The sequence below is a fragment of the Mesoplodon densirostris genome, chromosome 7 (genome assembly GCF_025265405.1).
Source record: "Mesoplodon densirostris isolate mMesDen1 chromosome 7, mMesDen1 primary haplotype, whole genome shotgun sequence".
Taxonomy (NCBI): Eukaryota; Metazoa; Chordata; class Mammalia; order Artiodactyla; family Ziphiidae; genus Mesoplodon; species Mesoplodon densirostris.
The window spans coordinates 29,198,980-29,221,772 of NC_082667.1; the positions used below are offsets into that span (position 1 = coordinate 29,198,980).

At 39.2% G+C, this 22,793-nt stretch overlaps 1 protein-coding gene across 3 annotated transcripts; it reads right to left on the reverse strand.

Moving 5' to 3' along the window:
• Positions 1-1,702: 1,702 nt before the first annotated feature.
• On the reverse strand, positions 1,703-18,343 carry ARL14EP (ADP ribosylation factor like GTPase 14 effector protein). Of its 3 annotated transcripts, XM_060104190.1 has the most exons (5): positions 11,891-12,053; positions 11,015-11,076; positions 5,166-5,641; positions 3,337-3,464; positions 1,703-1,945 (listed from the first exon to the last, which is right to left on the reverse strand). In XM_060104190.1, the coding sequence occupies exons 3-5, from the start codon at positions 5,589-5,591 to the stop codon at positions 1,717-1,719; spliced, it is 783 nt and encodes a 260-aa protein (XP_059960173.1). In that variant the 5' UTR covers positions 5,592-5,641; positions 11,015-11,076; positions 11,891-12,053; the 3' UTR covers positions 1,703-1,716. The 3 variants fall into 3 exon arrangements, with proteins under 3 accessions (XP_059960173.1, XP_059960171.1, XP_059960172.1); XM_060104188.1 differs by lacking the exons at positions 11,015-11,076; positions 11,891-12,053 and adding an exon at positions 18,222-18,343; XM_060104189.1 differs by lacking the exon at positions 11,015-11,076.
• Between the last annotated feature and the right edge of the window lie 4,450 nt (positions 18,344-22,793).

Here is a 22,793-nt window from a genome sequence, read left to right on the forward strand (position 1 = left end):
TTTTCACCAAGAACACAGTCTAAGCAATGAAAGGTTTACAGTATTAAAACTTTTTTTATTTTTTATTTATTTATTTTTTTGCGGCACATGGGCCTCTCACTGCCGTGGCCTCCCCCGTTGCGGAGCACAGGCTCCAGGCGTGCAGGCTCAGCGGCCATGGCTCACGGGCCCAGCCGCTCCGTGGCACGTGGGATCCTCCCGGACCGGGGCACGAACCCGTGTCCCCTGCATCGGCAGGCGGGCTCTCAACCGCTGCGTGGAGCGGCTGGGCCCGTGAGCCATGGCCGCTGAGCCTGCACGTCCGGAGCCTGTGCTCCGCGATGGGAGAGGCCACAGCAGCGCGAGGCCCACATACTGCAAAAAAAAAAAAAAAAAAAAAAAAAGTGGAGAGAAGAAATGATGTATTATAGTACTTAGTTATGTAGATTATTTCCAAAATAGTTCAATTACTTAGCTGTATCAAAATTAACTTTTCCTGAAGTAGGTACTATTCTCACCTATAGGTAGTCCTTGCCTTGCATGGGCGGTAGTGTAGGACCATAAAAATGGCAATCAAAGTAATCTTAATAATTAATGGGGAAAATTATTATTGTTCTGTGACCTTGAAAAAAATCTGTCAAAATATTAAAAAGTGTCAGTTATAAACGTAAAAGAAAATGAAAAAGTTGTAAAAAAGTATTTACTTAGTACACTGTAATTTATATTAGAAACACTGAAAATTAAAGTGTTATTTCATTGTAAAAAACTCATCAGGAGTAACAGTACTTGCCTTTTTGTCAAGTAATTTATGGTACTGGGTAAGCATCTTTCCTATACCACTGCAAGTTGACAGACTCCTTTAAGTTTAGATTAGCTTCCACCATTTTATCGTTTGTGCTTTCAATGTTGTGAAATACCTCTGTAATTTCCTTTAATGTGAAGTTTGTTACCATCACTTCCTCTGGGACATGTTCCTCCTTTTCTCATTTATGATGATAAGTTTGCCTTCACTAAGTTCCTCTAGCTGCATATCTAGAAGCTCTAGAATAGCAGCAGTGTCAACATTCCCATGATCAGTGATTTCTTCTACAACTCTATGTATGTTCAATTCAAGTCACACTTCTAGCATTATCATTTCTTCACTGCACTTTCATCTTTGTTGGCCAATTCTGATTATCCACTTTGTAAAATGTCACATGGGTGGCAGGAGTCAACACAACTCTGTGCTTTGCTGTCTGAGCAAACTGAGTAACAGATGTGCAGTGACCAATCACTTGCAAAATTTGAGAGAAGTAACGTGACTGATCACTGATCTTGAAGCACATCTGTTACTTGCATAGTGATTTGTGGACTTAAGAGCTGGCAAGGAAGTTTGTACTTCATGTAAATACTCACAATTAATATACCATGGTGACTGAAATTTGAACTGTGCTGTTAGGGAACTGGCTTATTTAACTAAATCACTGTCATTGAAATTTGTGGACCTGGGAATTGTGCAAATTGAGGACTGCCTATACACTGCTTGTTTACATGGACCCAGACAGGCTTGAAGCTGACTGCTGAGTAATAACAGTCCATCAAACTTTACATCAAATAATTTATCTTAAAGCACCCTAAAAGCAACATTAGTGCACACTGAGTGCATGTCTGTCACTTGGCAATCAACTTTAAAAGGTACCTTAGAATTTTAGAAATAGAGAAAGGAACTTTAAAGATCCCGTAATTTGATACCACAAATTATCCAGCATGTTTATTATGAATTATTTCTCCTCCTTCGATTTCAATTTGCTCATATAGCCACTTGCGATCACAGCGGCATTCGGCACCACACTTGGTAGAACCGCAGGCAGGACAAGCATAGAAACATCCTAAGCAGTCTTCATCGAGGCAGTCACACAGGTCCATTCCACTGAAAATCAGGAGACCCTGGCTATCATAGACCTTACTCTTCGCTGGGATCACTTGTCTGTAATACAAAACACAAGGTGTGTCACATCTCACAAATATATTATTGCTCAATATTTAGTTGAAAACAGTTAATGAAAAAAACTTAAGGAGATAAAATGTTTTGAATTAGGGATGAAACCCCGCCAAATTGATACATGGCTTACCTAACTCAAAGCTACTCTACAATTAATAGCTAATGAGCTCCTTGTGAGAAGAAGAGACCTCACTGTAAAGTGTTGAAACATATCCAAAGGAATGGACAAGAACTGTGTCTAAAAACAATAATATAATTGTTAAAACTATTTACCCCTTCCTTACCAAAAAAAAAAAAAAAAAAAGGCTAGGTAATAGTGGTACATTTTATTAGCAACCAATCTAGCTACTGCTTTGTGAACACAGATTTTTATCACAGTATACTATCCAATTGTTTTTTATATTGCAATTAATCTGTTTCTTGTTCTTTAATGGACTCTAGCAAATCTGGCCTAAAAACACTTACATGATTCAATGGAAAACCTTCACAGATGGAATAAATGGCCTATGTAGAAAATAATTATGAATGATTACACTAACATTCCTTTGTCAATTTGCATTTTAGAAATGCTCAGTTTAAAAAGTCATATTCTAAACCATTTAGTTTTCTTGTTCATTCTATTGACTGTACTGTAACTTTCTATTTTAGACATGTAAAAAATAAAAAGTAACCTTGTATTCTCATAAAATTTATTTTTTAGCTGCCACCTATAGAGCAGAGACATACTGATTATATATTAGTGCTTTCAAACAAGTGGATTATTTTAGCTATAAGAAGTACAGGGTTTCCCTGGTGGCGCAGTGGTTAAGAATCCGCCTGCCAATACAAGGGACACGGGTTCGAGCCCTGGTCCCGGAAGATCTCACATGCCACAGAGCAACTAAGCCCATGCACCACAACTACTGAGCCTGTGCTCTAGAGCCCGCGAGTCACAGCTACTGAGTCCGTATGCCACAACTATGGAAGCCCATGCGCCTAGAGCCAGTGCTCCGCAACGAGAAGCCACTGCAATGAGAAACCCGCACACCACAACGAAGAGTAGCCCCCGCTCGCCGCAACTAGAGAAAGCCCGCGCACTGAAAAGAAGACCCGACGCAGCCAAAAACAAAAAAAGAGAAGTATAATAAGTTTAAATTATTTTAATTATTGTGCCAAAAATGTTGTCTTGTTACTTCATTGATACTTTCTTAGAAATAAATTTTTTAGAGTGGAAGGGGATGCTTTAATTTTCTATGAGGCCCTTGGAGGTTCTTAGTAATTCCAGATTATCGAATTTAAAATATCTAACCAGAAACACTCAAAACTTAAGAGAAAGATAGGAAAACAATACAGATGTGAAGCAAGTTAACATATACCTTAAATAACACATAGCCTACCTGTCTGAGCCAGCAGCTGCATTTTTTGTAAGCCTTCTTTTTTCTCTTTTACCAGTTTCTGGAGCAAATTCAGTTTGCTTTCCTGGGTTTGCAAATTGTAATGACCTCAGAGCTTTAGCAGTTCTTCCCTGAATAAAGGTAAACAAATTATCAACTCAAATCTTAATATCAGACCATATATAGATTAATATTTCACTTAATGTTCATCTAGATTATTCCTTAGCCTGGAAAACAGTCTGGAACTCACAAAAAAGGGAAAAAAAAGGGTTTTAGTGCCCAAGTGCAACAAAATTTATGTGGCCCATGGTCCGGGACCATATTCAAAGTTTACTGGTTAACTTATTTATGATATTTTCATTATCTAATTTTAGTCTCTGGCATATTAGGAGGAGAGGAGGACAGGCACAGTGAAAATGGCAATGGCTGCTGCCAACATGGGAGAGAAGGCAGAAAAACTGCTGTATAACCCACAGCACACAGCACAGGCTCCTAGTAGTGATCTTGAGTCCTTAGGAAAAGGTTCGATTACATACATTTTTAAATCTGAGGAGTAATAAAGTTTCAAGTTCTGTAACGGTATTATAATCCTTTTAAAAAATTGGTAAAACAAAAATTTTGACGGTTAAGGGTTTAATTTCATTATCTGGGGGGAAGAAAGGTTTATGTGATACATTCCACATGACCAATAGATAAATGAAGTGGAGAAGACATCTAAAGTGACAGCAGCAAGTACCTAGTATAAACTGCAAGATACATTGGGTCCTGTAGATATGCCTTTGAGGGGATAATGAAGGAAAAGCACTACATGTAATTTAAAATTTTAATTTGGTTTATTAATATAAGGAAAGGAGAAAATTGAGAAAAATATGCCAGCAGAAAGAATTATAAATTGCTTATAAATAGAAAATCTGAGAAGTGCTCCTTTGACGTACCAGTCCTTGTTCTGCACCAGAGACAGCTTTATGAAATCTTAAGTTGTTCTGATATGATTAAATAATTTAAAGGTAACATGTGACTAGGAAGAGAGTTATAAAATAATTAATACTTACAATGTAAAAATGTATGCTTTTTGACAGTAGGGAGTCCTAAAATTAGTCTTGACCATACCAAGTAAGAATTGAGAGCTAGAAGCAAAGGAAATTCACAAGCATCTTAAAATCCCAAACAAGAATGGGATAGTGCCAAAGTAGAAAGAAAGGCTGAAATAAGAAACAATTATTTCAAGTCACTTCCGAAGTTCCTTTTAAAGCAGCAGTTTTCAAGTCCTTCAAAAAAAAAGGGGACTTCATCCTGCTACATTTCAGACCCTTCCTGGCTGGCATATCCTACTGAGTCACTTTGGTATCAGAAAAGGAGCTAGGATGGTTAAGTCCTGGCTGTGCCAGAATGTCTTAGCACTAGGAGCTATGGCTTGAAAGTCTTGGGAATATTATGTTATTCTTTTCCTAAGCCAACTTTCTTTACCAAACAATCTGGGTTTACACAAATATTTAGAAACACATTTTCACCTCCCCAACTTTATATTCACCACCTGCTAGTTAGTGTACAGTCTTCCCTTGGTATCTGAGGGGGATTGGTTCCAAGATCCTCTGTGGATACCAAAATGCTAGGATGTTCAAGTCGCACAGTTGGCCCTCTGCAACTTTGGATTCAACCAACCACAGATTGTATAGTTCTGTACTGACTGAAAAAAATCCACATATAAGTGGACCTGCACAGTTCAAACCTGTGTTGTTCAAGGCTCAACTGTAATAGTGATATAAATGTGATTTCCTTATAATTATAACCCCACATTGTAGAAGTAACAGAGAAAAAATGACTATACATACATCTGAATCAGGTTTTCTTCTCTGCCGGTCTTCAGAATCAACATCCACACTTCCATTGATTATCTGTGTACATTTTGGACAAAGTTTCCAACCAGGTACAAGCTGTCTTCCAAATTTTGCACTCAGAAAAGTGGCATCATCTAAATCAATTACATGTAAATTTTTTTTGGCTAGTTTTTTGTGTATGTTAAATGGGTCACAACATGACTTCTGCAAATCCTCAAATCTGTCGATGTAAATTTTTACGTGATGGAAGCAAATTGTATTGTTCCCAGAAAGTGTCATTCCAGTTCTAAGTTGAAGTAAAAGCATGTCATTTGATGACAATTCTTGCAAAGTCTTGAAACCTGTATGACGAGTATAGTAGGTTTTATGACACTCATTTGTGGAACGAAGCTGGACTCCAACTGAACATGGATCCATCATTTTTGATTCTAGCAAATTTCCTCGTTTTGATTTTTGTCTAGCAAATCACCCTAGAGAAAACATTAAAGAGAGTCAGATTTGTGCTGCAAAATTTTTATCTGGGAAACTGAAAAAGCATTTGATAAAATTCAATATCTGCATAATAGAAAGAAAACTCTTAGCAAGCAAGGAATAGAAAGACATTTACCAAGATCCTACAAAAACATTATTATATTTAATTATAAAACATTAGAAGCATTCTCTGTAAAGTTAGAACTACACAAGAATACTTATATCACAGTTTCCTTTCAACACCAAATTAAAAGGTATTAAAAGGTATGCAATATAAAGATTGAAGAGGAAGAAATAAGAAATATTACTCAAAGATATGAATATCTAAATGGAAAATACAAGAGGTTCAATAGACAAACTATTAGAACCAGTAAGATAATTCAGCAAGCATGCTGGAAACAAAAACATTACAAAGATATCTTACAAGATATATAAATCTTGAAAAAGATATGTAAGACTTTTATGGAGAAGACGATCAAACAGAAAGACGAATGACACCTTAAATAAATGTAGAAATTAATCATGGCAAGTGTGACTATAGTAAATATGTCAATTTTCTAGGAATTTATCTATAAATTCAATATGATTCCAATCAAAATTTCACCAGGTATTCCACAACTCCCCCACTCCCTGGAATTTAGCAAGCTGGTCTATATGGAAGAGTAAAGGTTCAAGAAAGCCAAGATAATCTTGAAGGAAAACAAAACAAAAAATTTATTTACTATAAAGCTATTATAATTAAAAGTGTGTGGTATCAGTATACTACAGACAAATAGATCCATGAAAAGATGAGGGCTTGGTGTATGACATGTGGTATTATAAATCAATAGGTATAACACATTAATGGGAGAAAGATTTAATTAAAGATGCTTGGACAACCGGCTAACCATATGGAAAAAGACAGACTAAAATATTTTTGTCACAAACAAAAATCAATTCCAGATGTTATTATAAAATAAAACTTGAAAAGAAAAACTGTAAAAATGTTTATAAGAAAACATAGAAGACTTTGTGACACTGGGGTAGAGAAGAATTTCTCAAACAAGAAAGGACATACCAAAGAAAAAGATGGACACGTTTGATTTTATGTCCAAATTAAACATTTCTATATAACTCTAAGGAAGGGAAAAGAAGCGACACTGGATAGGTGTTGTTGGGATTATTATTCCAAATATACAAAAAAAAACCCTGACTTCTACAAATCAATTAGAAAATGACCACCCATTAGTAAATGAAACAAATATACACAGGCAATTCACAGAGGAAGAGAACAAAACAGCCAACAAATGCAGGTGTTTAACCTCATAGTTATCAGGAGAATGCAAATGAAATACCACTTCTCAAACATTTGTTTGGCAAGATTTAAAAAATCTGGTAACATAGTGAAGGCAAAAATGTGGCCAATTCTTATATGCTCCTTATACCTTGTAGGAATGTAAACTGCTGCAACTGCTTTAGAGTTTTTGGTAATTTCTTGCAAAACTCAAGAAGTCCACATCCCAGGGCCTTGCATTTTCAGCTCTAGCTGTCTGTGCCAGAGAAATTTATGTCCCATGTGAGCATAAGGACTTTGCGCATAATACAAAGTCTTTCAGCATTCATTGCTTTTGACAGTGAAAAATTGGAAATAACCCAATGGTAAAGGGTGAGAAATTGTAGGTTACTCAACAAGGACTGCTACAGGACAGTTAAAAATAAACTGCATGAATGAGTCAATTTGAATAAATTTCAAAGATAATCGTAAGTGAAAAAGCTGCAAAAGGACATATAGTATATCACGTAAAATTTTACATATACAATAGTATGCATTGTTCCTGGATAAGAACTTGAATACATGCTAAAATATACATTAAGAATAATAGATACCAAGTCTGTGGTATATATACTTCTAAAGAGGAAGGACTTTTTTTTTAAGAGAGATTTATAGAAGAAAAGGCTTAGTGGTATCTACACAAGTTTTTCATTATTTTCTGTGCTCTGTTTGAAAATTTTCATAACTAAATATTTTTCAAAGCAAATACAAAAATTTAGTTGAATTCGTAAGACAAGTCTTAACAAATACAAGTCGCTAGGAAAAAACTGTTGTTGAAAATAGATGTGAACTACTGAAATCCGGGCAGTGGCGGGGTACTGAAAAAGTAAAGGATCCAGAAATCTTTCAAGTGTTTTTATAAGCTTTGCTCCACATTAAAAAAAGGGTTAGAAAGCTTAGATACTTTCTGATATGTTTTCTGCAGAGAGAAACTGTAATCAGTAAAGCCATATATAAAGAAAAGACTAGTTTCATGTAATAAAAAATGGTGAGTAAATATACATTTCTATGTCTTAAGTTAAAATACAAAATTAAAAAAATTAAAAAACAGAATTTATGGGGGATGAGTAGAGGTCAAGAGTGGGCTGAGCCTGGGAGAAGACATTGGTGCGTACCTGAAGGCGGGCACCCCCCCCAGATTTGCACCACAGGTGCCTCTCTTGCCTCACCCTGGTCTGGCCCTGGTTGGGAAATGCACTGTTACCTGAAATACCTGGACATGAGGGCTGGCCAGACACGGTCCCCACTGCCATCCCTCCCAAAAAACCCCAGAATTTAAAGTGTTTGAACATTTTAACTTAAAATTTTAAAAGCTGATTAAAACAGAGTATATTTTAAATTATATTTTAACCAACTTTTAAAATTTAATTACCAAGTATAGGTCCCAATCACATCAGATGAAACTGCTTGTATAAATCTAATTATTATTATTATTATTTTTTTTTGCGGTACGCGGGCCTCTCACTGTTGTGGCCTCTCCCGTTGCAGAGCACAGGCTCCGGACGTGCAGGCTCAGCGGCCATGGCTCACGGGCCCAGCCTCTCCGCGGCATGTAGGATCTTCCCGGACCGGGACACAAACCCATGTCCCCTGCATCGGCAGGCGGACTCTCAACCACTGCGCCACCAGGGAAGCCCCTATTTGTTTTTTTTTTAACAGAGAAGTGGGTTAAGATAAATTAAGGAATGGAAAAGAAGAAGCCAGAGATATGGTTACAAAATACCACCACCAAACTATGTTGTATTAAACTTCAGCAGATAGTGTCACAAATCTGGCTCTGACCTTCCTTAACAGTCAACAGGAAGGACATTTGATCAACTATCCCCACAGCACATTATGGAAACTGCTAATGCTTAATGTCTTATTAATGCCACAGATTCTTTATCTTTGTAGGTAACTATCACCAATTTGTAGCCACTAATGTATAATGTGATGTTTTGAACGTAAAACTATTTCTTAGCATTCAAGAAGTTGGGCTATACCCTGATCATATTTGATAGGAAAAGCATCTTGTGACTTGGAAATTTTATTTTAGAAATTCTATCCGTCCATGGCAATAAAACATTTTTGCCCATTAGGGAGGTTTTTTTTTTTGCTACTAGGGGCTTCTATTCCTTTATTTTCCTTTAATCTTGGCTAAATTACGACGTCATTCACAAGAGTTTATCAGTAGACTCAAGTTATACCAGTGAGGTTGAATCCTTATTTCTAAGTGATCTGACGCTCTTGGAAATTTGGAAATATGATTAACTCCTACTAAATTAAGTTTTCTGGTAAGTATTTGCTTGGACATCTTCCACAATTGCATAAATTCTTTTATTAACCTTAAACCACTAAGAATCTAGACTCTTAGTTGGAGAGCATAGACCGGAATTTGTTTTTCCTTCAAGTTAGCCATGACCCTATCAGACTTTGAAAACACCCCCTTCTGGGTAAACAATGGCTTCTAACCATTTTGAAATCTTGGTGTACTTTTGAGTGCATAATGGAGGAACACTTGAAGGAATTAAATTGCTGCACAATTACACTATTTTCTAAAAAGCCATCTCTCAGGTATCACTGTTAGGGTAGAATTATTTACCATTGGAGTTGCCAGATAAAATACAGGATGCTCAGTTAAATTTGAATTTTTGATAATGCATAAATAATTTTAATTATATCCCAAATAGTGCTAAAAAGTAATTTGCTGTTTGTCTGAAATTCAAATTTAATTGGGCATCCTGTATTTTTATGTGCTAAATCTGGTGGCCTCATTTACCATGCCTTTTTTTTTTTTTGCATATTCCAGTAAATAGAGATCTCTTTGATGTCAGCTTCACATTATCTTCCACCTCTTATTTGCTGCTAAAAGAAAACTGAACTACTTATGAACAAATTACAGGACCTGCTCAGTTAAAAATTAAAGTGCCCCATCTGACAGAAGACAAATCACTAGTTGCAGTACGAAATATATTTTACACATTGCTTAAAGCTCAATGGCATATTGATACCACTAACTTGAGTGAAACTGTCACGGTAAAAGTGTACACACCTGTGTCAAAGCAGTTTTACGTTCAAGCATTGCTTTAAAAAAAAAAAAAGTCAGGTTAGCTCAAGGAACACAAAACTTCAGGCTGTGATCTTCGGTGGTTACTGCCTGCCTTCTAAAACTTACACCCCTCTGGTTGCTCCTCCCCTGTTGCATCTCCCAGTGTCCTCATTTCTGTTCTCTTCTCTGAAGCTAAAGTTCTGCTATAGAGTTTTTTGGATCTGTTTCCGAGCAACTGTTTCTTTTGCTCATTTTGGCCTGTGCTCTGGCAATGTGGCCCACAATTAGTTTTTTTTTTTTTTTTTTTTTTCTTCAAGTGATAGTCTAGTAGCTTCATGTTGCTCCCTTCACCTGCAGTAATGGTGCCATGTTCTCCAGTAATGATTATCTAATATCTTCCTCAATTGTCAGAAATACATTACTATTTACTGTCCATGAACTATTGAACAGTACTAGCATCAGCTGGGAACTTATTATTGAACAGAAAAGAGAAATCTCAGGAAAGCCCCCCACTCAGTGAATCAGAATTGCATTTAAAAAGGAAATACCCAGGTGATATGTAAGCACAGTACAGTTTGAGACGCACTGCTTTAGATAATTCAATTAAAAACATTAACCAAGCATCTTCTATATTTATAGAGTCTATCAAAAAAGAGTAAGAGGGGCTTCCCTGGTGGCGCAGTGGTTGAGAGTCTGCCTGCCGATGCAGGGGACACGGGTTCGTGCCCTGGTCTGGGAGGATCCCGCATGCCGCGGAGCAGCTGGGCCCGTGAGCCAAAATTACTGAGCCTGCGCGTCTGGAGCCTGTGCTCCGCAACGGGAGAGGCCGTGATAGTGAGAGGCCTGCGCACCGCGATGAAGAGTGGCCCCCGCTCTCCACAACTAGAGAAAGCCCTCGCACAGAAACGAAGACCCAACACAGCCAAAAATAAATAAATAAATAAAGCAAACTGTCAACAAGTAAAAATAAACACTATTTAAAAAAAAAAAAAAAAAAGAGTAAGAAACACACACACACAGACATGTACTTACCTTCCAGGAAGTCCGACACTTAGGGAAGATTATTTGAGGGGGGGTGTTGTAAATTTCATAAACTAGGTATAGAAAGAAATACCTGCTTCAGTGGAAAACTGCACTGTTGAAGAGTACAACCTTCAGGGTTTTCACATTCCCATTACATGAGAGCTCTGAGTCTTTCATTGCCTTTGAGCTATTTTACAGCTGACAACTGTACAAAATTAACAGCAATGCAAAACAACTCTTGTCTATATTCTTGTAAATTTTGTCTGGTAGAGGTACAATTGACGCCCCTGGCCCATTGTGGAAGAAGACAGTTTTGCCTCTATTTGCTCATTTATTTCAATATTCCTGATCAATAAATGTGTCTGTTCTTTTGATTGTCATTTGAACTGATTATATAACATCTTACTAGTCCCCTCATTAATACGGTAAACAAAAACCACGTGTTGCTAATTTTATATCTGTGTGACAGTCATGATTTTACTTCCTTCTCCCTTTTTTGTGGAAAATTATATTTTAAACATAGGAAAAAATTAATTTGCTCCAGCCAAGTCACTTTGATGGAATGAAAAAAAAAATCCAGCTTCTTATAGGTTAAGATGAAAACCATGTAACAAACAAAAAGCCCCAAATGTGTTCATTTAGACCTGAGTAATTTAGATTTGTTTTCCACTCCCCCCACCGCCTTAGGAAAATTTAACTGATACAAATAAGACTGGTCTTTAAGTGCTTTCAAACTACACATAGTGATGGAGGATTTTTTAATTCCTGAATGTCAGTGAGTATCCTAAGGCCTTCCTGGATAAATGTTTCAATGAATTTTATTTGTACACTTAATTATTTTCCACTTCAAATAGTAAAATGCCTTTTTAACAAGTCAAATTTTACCTGAGACCTGTGCTCCTGGTTCTTGAATAGCCACGGTTAAAGAAACCTTCCTACTCCTCTCCATATGGCTTCCATAAGACTCAAGAACATCCCCTTGGGCTTCCCTGCTGGCGCAGTGGTTGGGAGTCCGCCTGCCGATGCAGGGGACACAGGTTCGTGCCCCGGTCTGGGAGGATCCCACGTGCCGCGGAGCGGCTGGGCCCGTGAGCCATGGCTGCTGAGCCTGCGCGTCCGGAGCCTGTGTTTCGCAACGGGAGAGGCCACAACAGTGAGAGGCCCACATACCGCAAAAAAAAAAAAAAAAAGAACATCCCCTTGTTTACCTATGACCAGGACAAAGGACCTCCAAATTCCCATTGTCTCATTTATAAATTTATGAATAATTAGCTGAACTGTTTGTTGAAAATAATCAATTGGAACAAAATGCTTGTTAACCATATTTTAAGTTTTTCTCCTTCCCCTAGGTCCCTGAACTTTGGCCTACCCTCAGCCAGAGCCATCAAAGGACCCCTCCAGAAAATAGGCTGGCCTCAGGGCAAAACAATCTGGGATCTACAATCAGACCAAGCAGTTCTGTTTTATCTTTGTTTACTCATCCCTTGAGAAGCTGGTAAATCTTTTGGTCAGAGAATTCTCTCCACTGCTATAATCCCTTTTCCCCTCTTGCAATAACCCTTTCAATAAAGTCTCTCCTTACTAACTCTGGATTTTATTATTTGACACTTGCTTTTAAAAGTTCTGCATTTTCAATTTTCTCTTGCCTTAGAATTGCCAATACTTTCCTTCAGTACCTAAATAGAGTATGTTTTGTGATTCTAAGATTAACTTCCAATATTTTTATAGCACTCCCAGAAGAGTCGAGAGAGAATGAAATAAATATAGATTTATTAGACCCCTTCTTCTATACCTTAGGTAGTAAACACAAGCATTTGCTCCTCATATATCTGAACACTGACAAGTTAGGGAATAAGCTTTTTTTAAAAATTGAGGTATTACCTGACATAACATTGTATTAGTTTCAGGTATACAATGTAATGATATAATATTTGTATATATTGCAAAATGACCACCACAATAAGTCTAGTTAACAACTGTCACCACAGTTACAAATGTTTCTTTTCTGTGATGTGAACTTTTAAGATTTACTCCCTCAGCAACTTTCAAATATGCAGTACAGTATTATTAACTAGTTATCATGTTGGATGTTACATCCCCATTACTTATTTACAACTGGAAGTTTGTACCTTTTGACCCCCTTTTCACCCATTTTGCCCACCCTAACCCCCGACAATGGCAATTACCCATCCGTTCTCTTTATCTATGAGTTCATTTTTAAACATTATATTTTGGGCCTCCCTGGTGGTGCAAGTGGTTAAGAGTCCGCCTGCCGATGCAGGGGATACGGGTTCGTGCCCCGGTCTGGGAGGATCCCATATGCCGCGGAGCGGCTGGGCCCGTGAGCCATGGCCGCTGAGCCTGCGCATCCGGAGCCTGTGCTCCGCAACGGGAGAGGCCACAACAGTGAGAGGCCCACATACCGCAAAAAGGAAAAAAAAAAAAAAAAAACCTTATATTTTAAAATTATTTGTTTTTATAGATTCCATGGAATAAGTTTTAAACACTATCTCTTGCTATTCATTACCCAACTCTAAGGTGGGTAGGTTGGATGCACTGAAGAAGCTGAGTGACCTCATACAAGGCCACGATAGTAGCAAGTTTCCCTAATAACACAAGTTCTAGGTCATGATCACAGGCCTCCTATAGGAGTTAGTCAAAGCAGAACCATAACCATCACTTCCACTAACAAAACAAAAGCAGAGGGAGATAGTGGTGCTTGGTTACCACTCTTCAAGTTAGTGGGAAAAAGAGCATTAAGAGGAAATTTAACGAAAAAAAATGACTGAATTTTTAGGTCAATTTTTAAGAGTCTTTCCCTTTCAGGAAAAATGTCTTGTTTTTTTCAGTATAGGGGTCTTACAAAATTTGTAAGGCATTTCCCCATTTACCTTTTATTTAATTAAAAAAAAAAAAACTTCACCCCTACTTTGCAAATCAGCAGTTTCAGTCCTAGGCACGTGCCTGCCCGCGCACGCACGCGCACACACGCACGCACGCACGCACGCACACACACACACACACACACACACACACAAATCATGCCTCTGGCAACTGGTAACTTTTTGTGCCCATTATCTTCAAATACTAACTACCTACAGGACACTTGAATGGGTACTAACAGAAGGGTTAAATGGCCAAGTGGGATAGTCTTAAACCTCAAGAAGACCCAGGCCCCACAAGAAAGATAAAGTGAACGTAAAACAAAAATATGGTCCATTGTATTATTTAAAATAAAATATTTGGGAGGTTCCAGTCAAAGATGGTAGTGTAGGAAGACCCTGAACTCATCTCTTCCCACGGATACCCTGAATTTGTACCTACATACAGATCCATTCCTGCCAAAGAAGAACTGAGGGCTGCAGAACAAGTGATAGAAGGATGACACAGGGGATGGGTAAAAGAGATGGAGGCATGGTATCAATGGGAACCCCAACCCTGACGAGGACCTTCAGGAGGGAGGGATATCACTGAGGGGCCTGTACGCAGACTTGCGCACACTACAGCAGAGCAAAGAAGCAACTGCTTAAAGGGCACCTATGCTCTAGATGAAGGAAATCCATTTACTAACCCTCAAGTGTCTGCCAAATGGGCAGAGAACTGCTGAAACTGTCTCCGAGGTCCAAGGTGCCAGAAAGTGCCATTTTTTGTGTGCTCCCCTTACACCTTAATAGTGTGGACAGAATCATGGTCCAGGTACTCTTACTGACCTGCCAAGGCTGCCCCAGCATGCCCCAGGCCCACCCCACCCCCCAGCTCCAGTTGTCCTGCCAAGGTGGTCTGAGCATGGAAAGCCCTGGGACCGCATCCCTCCCCTGCTCCACTCATGCCTGCTCCAGCTCCAGTCACCCCACTATGGTGGTTCCAATGTGAACATGCTCCAGGACACACTGGCCCACACCTGCTCCAGGTCCAACCAGCCTGACAAAGCTGCCTGGCACACACGGTCCATACAGAAGACAATCCTACACAAAGCCATGCCTTCCAGACTTGGAGAGGTAGATGTTTCACCTAATTAATACAAAAACAGAGTTAAACAAAAGGAGACAGAGAAATATGTTCCAAAAAAAAGAAAAAAGAACAAGATAAAAGTCCAGGAAAAAACCCTAAGGAAATAGAGATAAGTAATTTACCTGATAAAGAGTTCAAAGTAATGGTCATAAAGATGCTTAACCAACTTGGGAGAAAAATGGAGGAACACACTGAGAACTTAAGAGTTAGGATATGAAAGAACTAAACAGAGATGAAGAATACAATAACTGAAATGAAAAATATACTGGGTCAGCAATCTAGAAGACAGAATAGTGGAAGTCATCCAAGCAGAAAAGCAAAAAGCAAAAAATTTTAAAAAGTTTAAGGGACCTCAGAGACAACATCAAGCATACTAACATTTGCATTATAGGGGAAGAGAAAAAGAAAACATATCTGAAGAAGTAATGGCTGAAAACTTCCCTAACCTGGGGAAAGAAACAGATATCCAGGTTCAAGAAGCACAGAGAGTTCCAAACAACATAAACCTAAAGACACACCAAGACAAACTATAATTAAATCAGCAAAAGTCAAAGATAGAGAATTTCAAAGACAGAAAGAGAAAAACAACTAATCACATACAAAAGAACCCTCATAAAAGAACCCTCGAAAGACTATCAGCCAGTTTTTTAGCAGACACTTTGCATGATATATTTAAAGTGCAGAAAGGAAAAAACCTGCAACCAAGATTACTCTACCTGGCAAAGTTATCATTCAGAATTGAAGGAGAGATAAAGAGTTTCCCAGACAAGCAAAAACTAAAGAAGTTCATCATCACTAAACCAGTCTTACAAGAAATGTTAAAGATCTTCTTTGAGTAGAAGAGGCCATAACAAGAAATAAGGAAGTATATGAAAATAAAACTGCACTGGTGCAGGCAAATTTATAGTCAAGGCAGTGCATCAGCTGCTTAAAAACAGGTATGAAAGTTAAAAAACAAAGGTAGTAAAATCAACTATAACTACAATTAAGTATTTAAGAGATACACAAAATAAAAAGATGTAAAATATGACATCAAAAACATAAAACATGGGGGGAAGAGTAAAATGTGCTTTTAGAGCATTCAAACTTATGCAAGAATTAGTTTAAAATAAACTGATATATATATATATATGTCAACATACATGAATCTCATAGTAACCACAAACCTATAATAGATACACAAAAAACAAAGAGAAAGGAAGCAAACATAACACTGAAAAAAAAAAATCATCAAAACATGAGGGGAGGGCTTCCCTGGTGGCACAGTGGTTGAGAATCTGCCTGCCAATGCAGGGGACACAGGTTCGAGCCCTGCTCTGGGAAGATCCCACATGCCGCGGAGCAGATGGGCCCGTGAGCCACAACTACTGAGCCTGCGCGTCTGGAGCCTGTGTTCCGCAACGAGAGGCCGCGACAGTGAGAGGCCCGCGCACCGCAATGAAGAGTGGCCCCTGCTTGCCACAACTAGAGAAAGCCCTCGCACAGAAATGAAGACCCAACACAGCCTAAAATAAATAAATAAATAAATAAATTTATTAAAAAAAAAAAAAAAAAAACATGAGGGGAGAGACCGAGAAGAAAAGAACAGAGAAGAACCACAAAAACAACCAGGAACGATCAACAAAATGGCAATAAGTACATACCTATCAATAATCACTTTAAATGTAAATAGACTAAATGCTCCAATCAAAAGACATAGGCTGGATGAATGGATTAAAACAATAAGACCCATCTATATACTGCCTACTGCTCACATTTGGCACAATTCAGCAAACCCTTCAGGTCTCCAAACACCATTTGTGATTTCTCTCCATTCCTATGGTCCTAAACCGTCAAAGAGAACAGAATCCCTTGATTTCAACAACTGAAAGATTGTTTCCAGACTAAGATGAATGAGCAAAGCTCTCTTTATTCTACCTGAATTCTGGATGTGGTCAACATTGTCAAACAGTACTTAATACTATACTTAAAACTGTCAAACAGTTGGGTAAATGATTGTGACACTGAACTGTAAGCTATTCTGTTGAAAACACTTCCACCTCTTCCTAGAAAACAAAGTCTGGACTCTTTAGCATGGCATTACTTGTTCAAACGTCACATACTCCAGGTCAAAATAGTCTACTAGCAAAGTTCTTTTATATTTTATGTCTTCATATTGTCTCTTTGCTTGGAAAGCCAGGCAATGCTAACTAATCCTTCATGACAGTGCCAGCGTCTTCACCTTTCTGCTGTGCCTTACCCAAATACTATTGTTATAGGTCCTTCTTCCTCTGTGTTTGAAACTTTTACTCTATTTCTTTTCAGCTGTTGGAAGACAGGAGCTACATGGTGTTTTTTCTCTATCACTCAAGGCAAAAGAGTAAGGAACTTCAGGGACATCCCTTTTCATAGCACTCATCACAGGCTTTCTTCTTTGTTAGTTTTTCCCATTATGTATTAAGCTCCGTGAGGGCAAGGAATCACCAGGGTCCTGTTACAGCTGTAGCTTCTCTAACTAGCACAATATTGGCACTTAGTAGATAACATCTTTCGAATGAATACATGTTCCTAAACTGCCAGAATCTCACACAAAGAAGGCTGAATCTGCCCAAATCAATGTGACTAGGTGCTCAGGATCCTTCAATTATCCCCACCTCAACCCTGTGCTCATATGCATAACGCCCCTACTTCACGGCTGTATCAGAATATTGCAAGCCACCAGATACATCATATGCGCCTCTACCATGTTCACGGTACGGGAATGGAAGAAAGAAGACTATTTATTCGGCATCCGGCCTCAACCAAACAGCTAGGGCTGGGAGGGCTCCGATTTAAAAAATAAAAACCAAATAGCAGAGATATAAGCTGTGGATGGGGCTCTAGGCCGCAAAGCTCTCCTCTAAATAAGACAAGCCTAAGTCAAAATTAGCAGGGCTCCAGGTCTCCCTAAGAGAGGCGACGACCCGCGGGGTCAACAGATGCGGTGGTAGAAACCGTGCTGGGCCTTGACACAAGGGGCCGCAGCTGAACCGGAGGAAGTGGGGAACGCTGCAGGGTGGTAGGCTGGCGGAGGCCTCAGCTAGCAGCTGAAAATCCCCCTCACGTGTCCGACCTGCTCCCCCTCCTCTCCTGGGGACCTCCATCACCTGGCCCGCGCCCTCCTCCCACCCAGGGATCGGTCTCCACGCCCCCGTTCCTCCCCAAAGCCTCCCCCAGCCCTTCCCACCTTTAGCGGGAGCTCTCAATCGCCGGGGTCCGGGCCACACCCGCAAAGTCTCAGCTGGGCCTTATCCGCCGGCTTCTCGGCTCTTCCCGGCGCTACCAGCGAGAGGGCGGCGAGCCAGGCTAGAGAGTCTCAGCGCTACCATAAAGAGAGGGCTGGGAGAAGCCTAGAGGGGAACGGAGCTTGGCCCACAGCCTCCGGGGCGGAAAGGGCGGGGCGGCGTGAATTGGCGAATGAACCAAGGTGAGGCAATGTTTGCTTCAGAGGCTGTCTGGATTTTTTATTTTTATTTTTTTCTTCTGTTGGACGTTAGGGAATTGGGCGGTGTCTGGGGCCACCTTTTACAAGATGCAAGTTTGGCTAACTTGGGTTGTGTTCGCGAATCTCTACGCCTGTGCGTGATGCCACATTCTTGCACCCCAACCCTCCTAATCCCTGAAGGAGAAGTGAATGAGTTAAAAAGACCTTCAGAAGAGACCCTTTATTTAGGGTCTCACATTTTGATTTCTTTCACACAAGCGAAATATATTCCCAAATGCATCTCCTTTATTATAAATTATAAGAATAGCTATGTTTATTACTTTGAGTAGAGTGTAAGCACCAGGAAGATGCTTGCAAATTTTCAGAAGGGAAACACACACACACAGTATCTTTCTTGTAATCCTACTGTCTGGGCCAATTTAGGAGCTGATTAATTTCTAAAACAGATTTTATTCACCTACAATCATTGAGGGCCCTAGATCCCTTAGACCAAAGCGTCTGAGCCTGCAGCCATTTTCAGGTGGGGGTAGGAGGACCCCCTCCCCCACCCCGCCCCACTGTTGTTGTTTTAACTAGCCAGGTGAAAAGTGTGAGACAGGGAAATAAGATCCACCAAAGCCCAAGCTTGCTGGCAATACTATACACACCTACTGTAAGTTGTTTTTTGCAGGGAACCTCTCTAATGGTCCTTCCTAACACCTCCATGCTGCTTTGAACCTAGTCAGGGTTTTGCCGCTCCCTAATTTACACCCATCTTAGAAATGGGAGCAAGGCAAGAACAATGGGTAATCCCCTCAACTGTGTCCACAGGAGGTGACATTCAGTAGTTCTTTTACTAGTTACTTTGTGATTGGCACTTTGCTAAGTTATCATGGGAGAAGAAGAATGAAATTTATACCTGCTTTCAAAGAGCTCAGGCTAATGAGAGAGAGGAATAAATAGTTAATCACAGTGTGTTGTGATAAATGCCATCAGAAACGCAAGGATATGGACAGGATAAAATGAGAGGTGCTACAACAGGGAAATTCTGGGAGGAGATTAATGCCTGAATTGAATTGTCTATGGAAAACTGCTTGATGCAATGGTGGCCTCCAAGTAAACTGTTAGGCAATCTATCTTAGAGGTAGTGAAACAGAAGGCTCACAGGACAAATTAAGATGCTTGAATAACATGGTTTACTGAATCAATTTAAATATCTAGTGAAAAGTAAGGGGAAAGAGTTGGGGCAAGCTGACACACTTAGGCTAAGGTGCAAGCAAGTGGAAGGGCAACATCAGCTGAGTCATGAGTTATGCAGTGTTCATGTGTTATCTGCCACATCAGCCTTTTCCACTGATCTTATGCTTATGAGGACTAGCGTTGAGGTTACAGCAAGGAGGTCCACAGGTGAAAGTGCTTTGGGCCAATGGCACACACCTGCTCTGTTGGATGGATGCAGGGAAACGTGCTTGGTCACAACCAGAGCTTACTAATTAGCCTGATGAACAGACACGGGTTTTACTTGTTTTTCTTGGGTAGAGCATGTAAGAGACTGTACTAGGTGTCACGTATGGATGGCTGATTTAGGGGTGACATAGTTGTCATCCCAGAGATGGCATAATTATTCATATCTTAGTTTTTCCATTCCTTTTTGACTCTAAATGATGCTCCGTTCCATCATATTTTTGATTTATTTTAACTTTGATATGCCTTATAGTTTACTAACTTACTATGTATATTTAACACAGTTCTGTCTGTGTTTCACAAAGTACATGCTTACTCATTTTCTATATATAAAATATCCTAGGAGTTTTGCATTTATCCTCTAAACTGCTAGTGTACTTAACACTTCTGACTAACACTTCTTCTGACTTTCATCCATCCTTCAGGGAACTGCAAGGAATTCAGTATAGCTGAGGTAGGAAGCTGGAGAGGTAAGTAGAGGAAAGATAATACCTTTTTTTTTTTTTTTTTTTTTTGGCCATATTAGAGATACTAGATTTTATCCTGGAGAAAACTGTAAAACTGTACAGAGTGTGAAGAATAGGGAAGAGGTACAGTCCTGCCCAGGAGGGCCAGGTAGAATCTCTTGCCCTATTGCAGGTGATTAATAATGAGGTCTTCGATCAACTAAGACAGTGGCTCTGTGGAGTGAGATGTGATTCCCTTGCCCTCAAGACATTTGGTAATGACTGGAGACATTTTTGGTTATTCCAGCTAGAGGGTGCTACTGATAATCTAGTGGGGTGAGGACAGGGAAACTGCTAAACATCCTACAGTGCACAAGAGAACCCCTCACAACAAAGAACTACCTGGTTCAAAATTGCAGTAGTGCCAAGATTGAGAAACCCTGAACTAAGGGAATTAAGAAAGCAAGAGAGTATAGAACTTAAGCAAGCAGATTTAGTTGGATTTCCTAACTGATTAGATATGTATGTGAGGAAGAAGGTGATTGCACAAGAACCACAAACTAGGAAAAACATGAAGTATTAACATGAAATGGGTCCCAAGTTTCAGATGAGATGGCCTGGTGCTCTGAAAGGGGTTATGGGAAATGAACAAGGATGGATTCTTAGTAATTGCTTTCCTCCTCCTCCTCTTCTTTGTAAGCTTTTTTTGTAAGCTTTCATATTGAATTTTAATATGTCACACAGAAGTACACAAGTACTTCTGATGAATTTTTATATCCATATAACCACTACCCAGGTCAAGAAATTCCACTATCCCAGAAGGTTCTTTTAAGTTGCCCTCCCTGCCCCCAGTTATTGTCACCTGTTGCCAAAGGTAACCACCATTCTAACTACTTTTACCATAGACTATTTTTGCCTGTTTTTGGAATTTGAAATTGTACTGAATATACTCTTTCGTGTCTGGCTTCCATGACACAACATTATATCCACCCCTGCTGGGTGTAGCAGTAGGTTTTTTTTTGTCATTACTGAATGATATTTCTATTACATGAAGGTGAGAACCTGTTATTTTATCCATTTCACTGTTGATAGACATTGGGTTAATTTCATTTGTGGCTTTTACAAATAATGATGCTGTGCGCATTCTGTCTTTTAGTGCACGTGTATTCCACACTTTGTGTGAACGTATGTAGTGGATATTTAGTGAATAGTGGAATTGTTAGATAATAGGCAGTGGGTATGTTCAGTGTGAGTAGATACTGCCAAAGAGTTTTCCAAAGTGGTTGCATCAATTTACACTACATTCAGCTCCAATTTATACTCCTAAACATGTTCACCAGCACTTGGGTTTATCAGTTGTTATTGTTGGTTTTTCGTTTTAGTTACTCTGGAGGTTGCATAAGTAATTGTTTTCTAACACTAAGTTACTTCACTGCACCACTTGGCGCACAAAACAACTCTAAGTGGGCTCTGGAATTATATGCCTGGTTCAAATCCTGGATCAGCCACTTATGCTGGCATAACCTATGGAAGTTACTTTAATAACTTAAGCTTCAACTCCTCATCTGTAAAATAGAGATAATATCATCTGCCTTATAGGGTTATTGTGGGGAATAAATATATGCATGTATGTGTGTGTGTATGTATGTAGCAAACATATATACATATACATGTTTGTGTGTATATGTATAATAATATATATTAAAGTAACCAGTTTTGGCCCAAGATGGAATCGCTCATGCTAAGTAAGTCCCTTGTCAGCAAACCAAAACTTAACAAAGTTTCTATTCTTGGCTCTCCCAAAATAAGGAAGGCCAAGGTAAACCAATCAGTGCTTGCCTGCTCAGGACGTTACCTAACCAGGCTCCTAGACTTCCCTTTGCTCCATATAAGGAAAATACCCTCACTTTAATCAGTCAGCAAATGCCTAGTATGACTTCCCTGTTCTTGCTCCCTTTTACCTGTAAAAGCCTTTCATTCTGTACAGTTCCTCAAAATTTCTCTTAATCTGCTAATCCGTACATGAATCGCTGAATAAAGACAATATAATCTTTATTTATTTTTTGGCCGCACTGTGCATCTTGCGGGATCTTAGTTCCCTGACTAGGGATTGAACCTGGGCCCCCAGCAGTGGAAGCACAGAGTCCTAACCACTGGACCACCAGGGAATTCCCAAAAATAACATCTTTAAAATGGACTCGGTTGAATTTTGTTCTTTGACAAGTATATATACTAGCAAGAATTATTATAGCTTCCAGTCATTGAGAGTTTAGGTATATGCTAGTCAAACAAAATTCAACCTGGTAAATTTGAAGATCTAGTTGGCTTTATTCAAGGGTTTATGAATTGGGCAGCATGTCTTCTAACAACTAGAAGGGCATCCCAAGGAGTGTACAAACTGGAAGATTGTTGTAGGAAGAGGGGT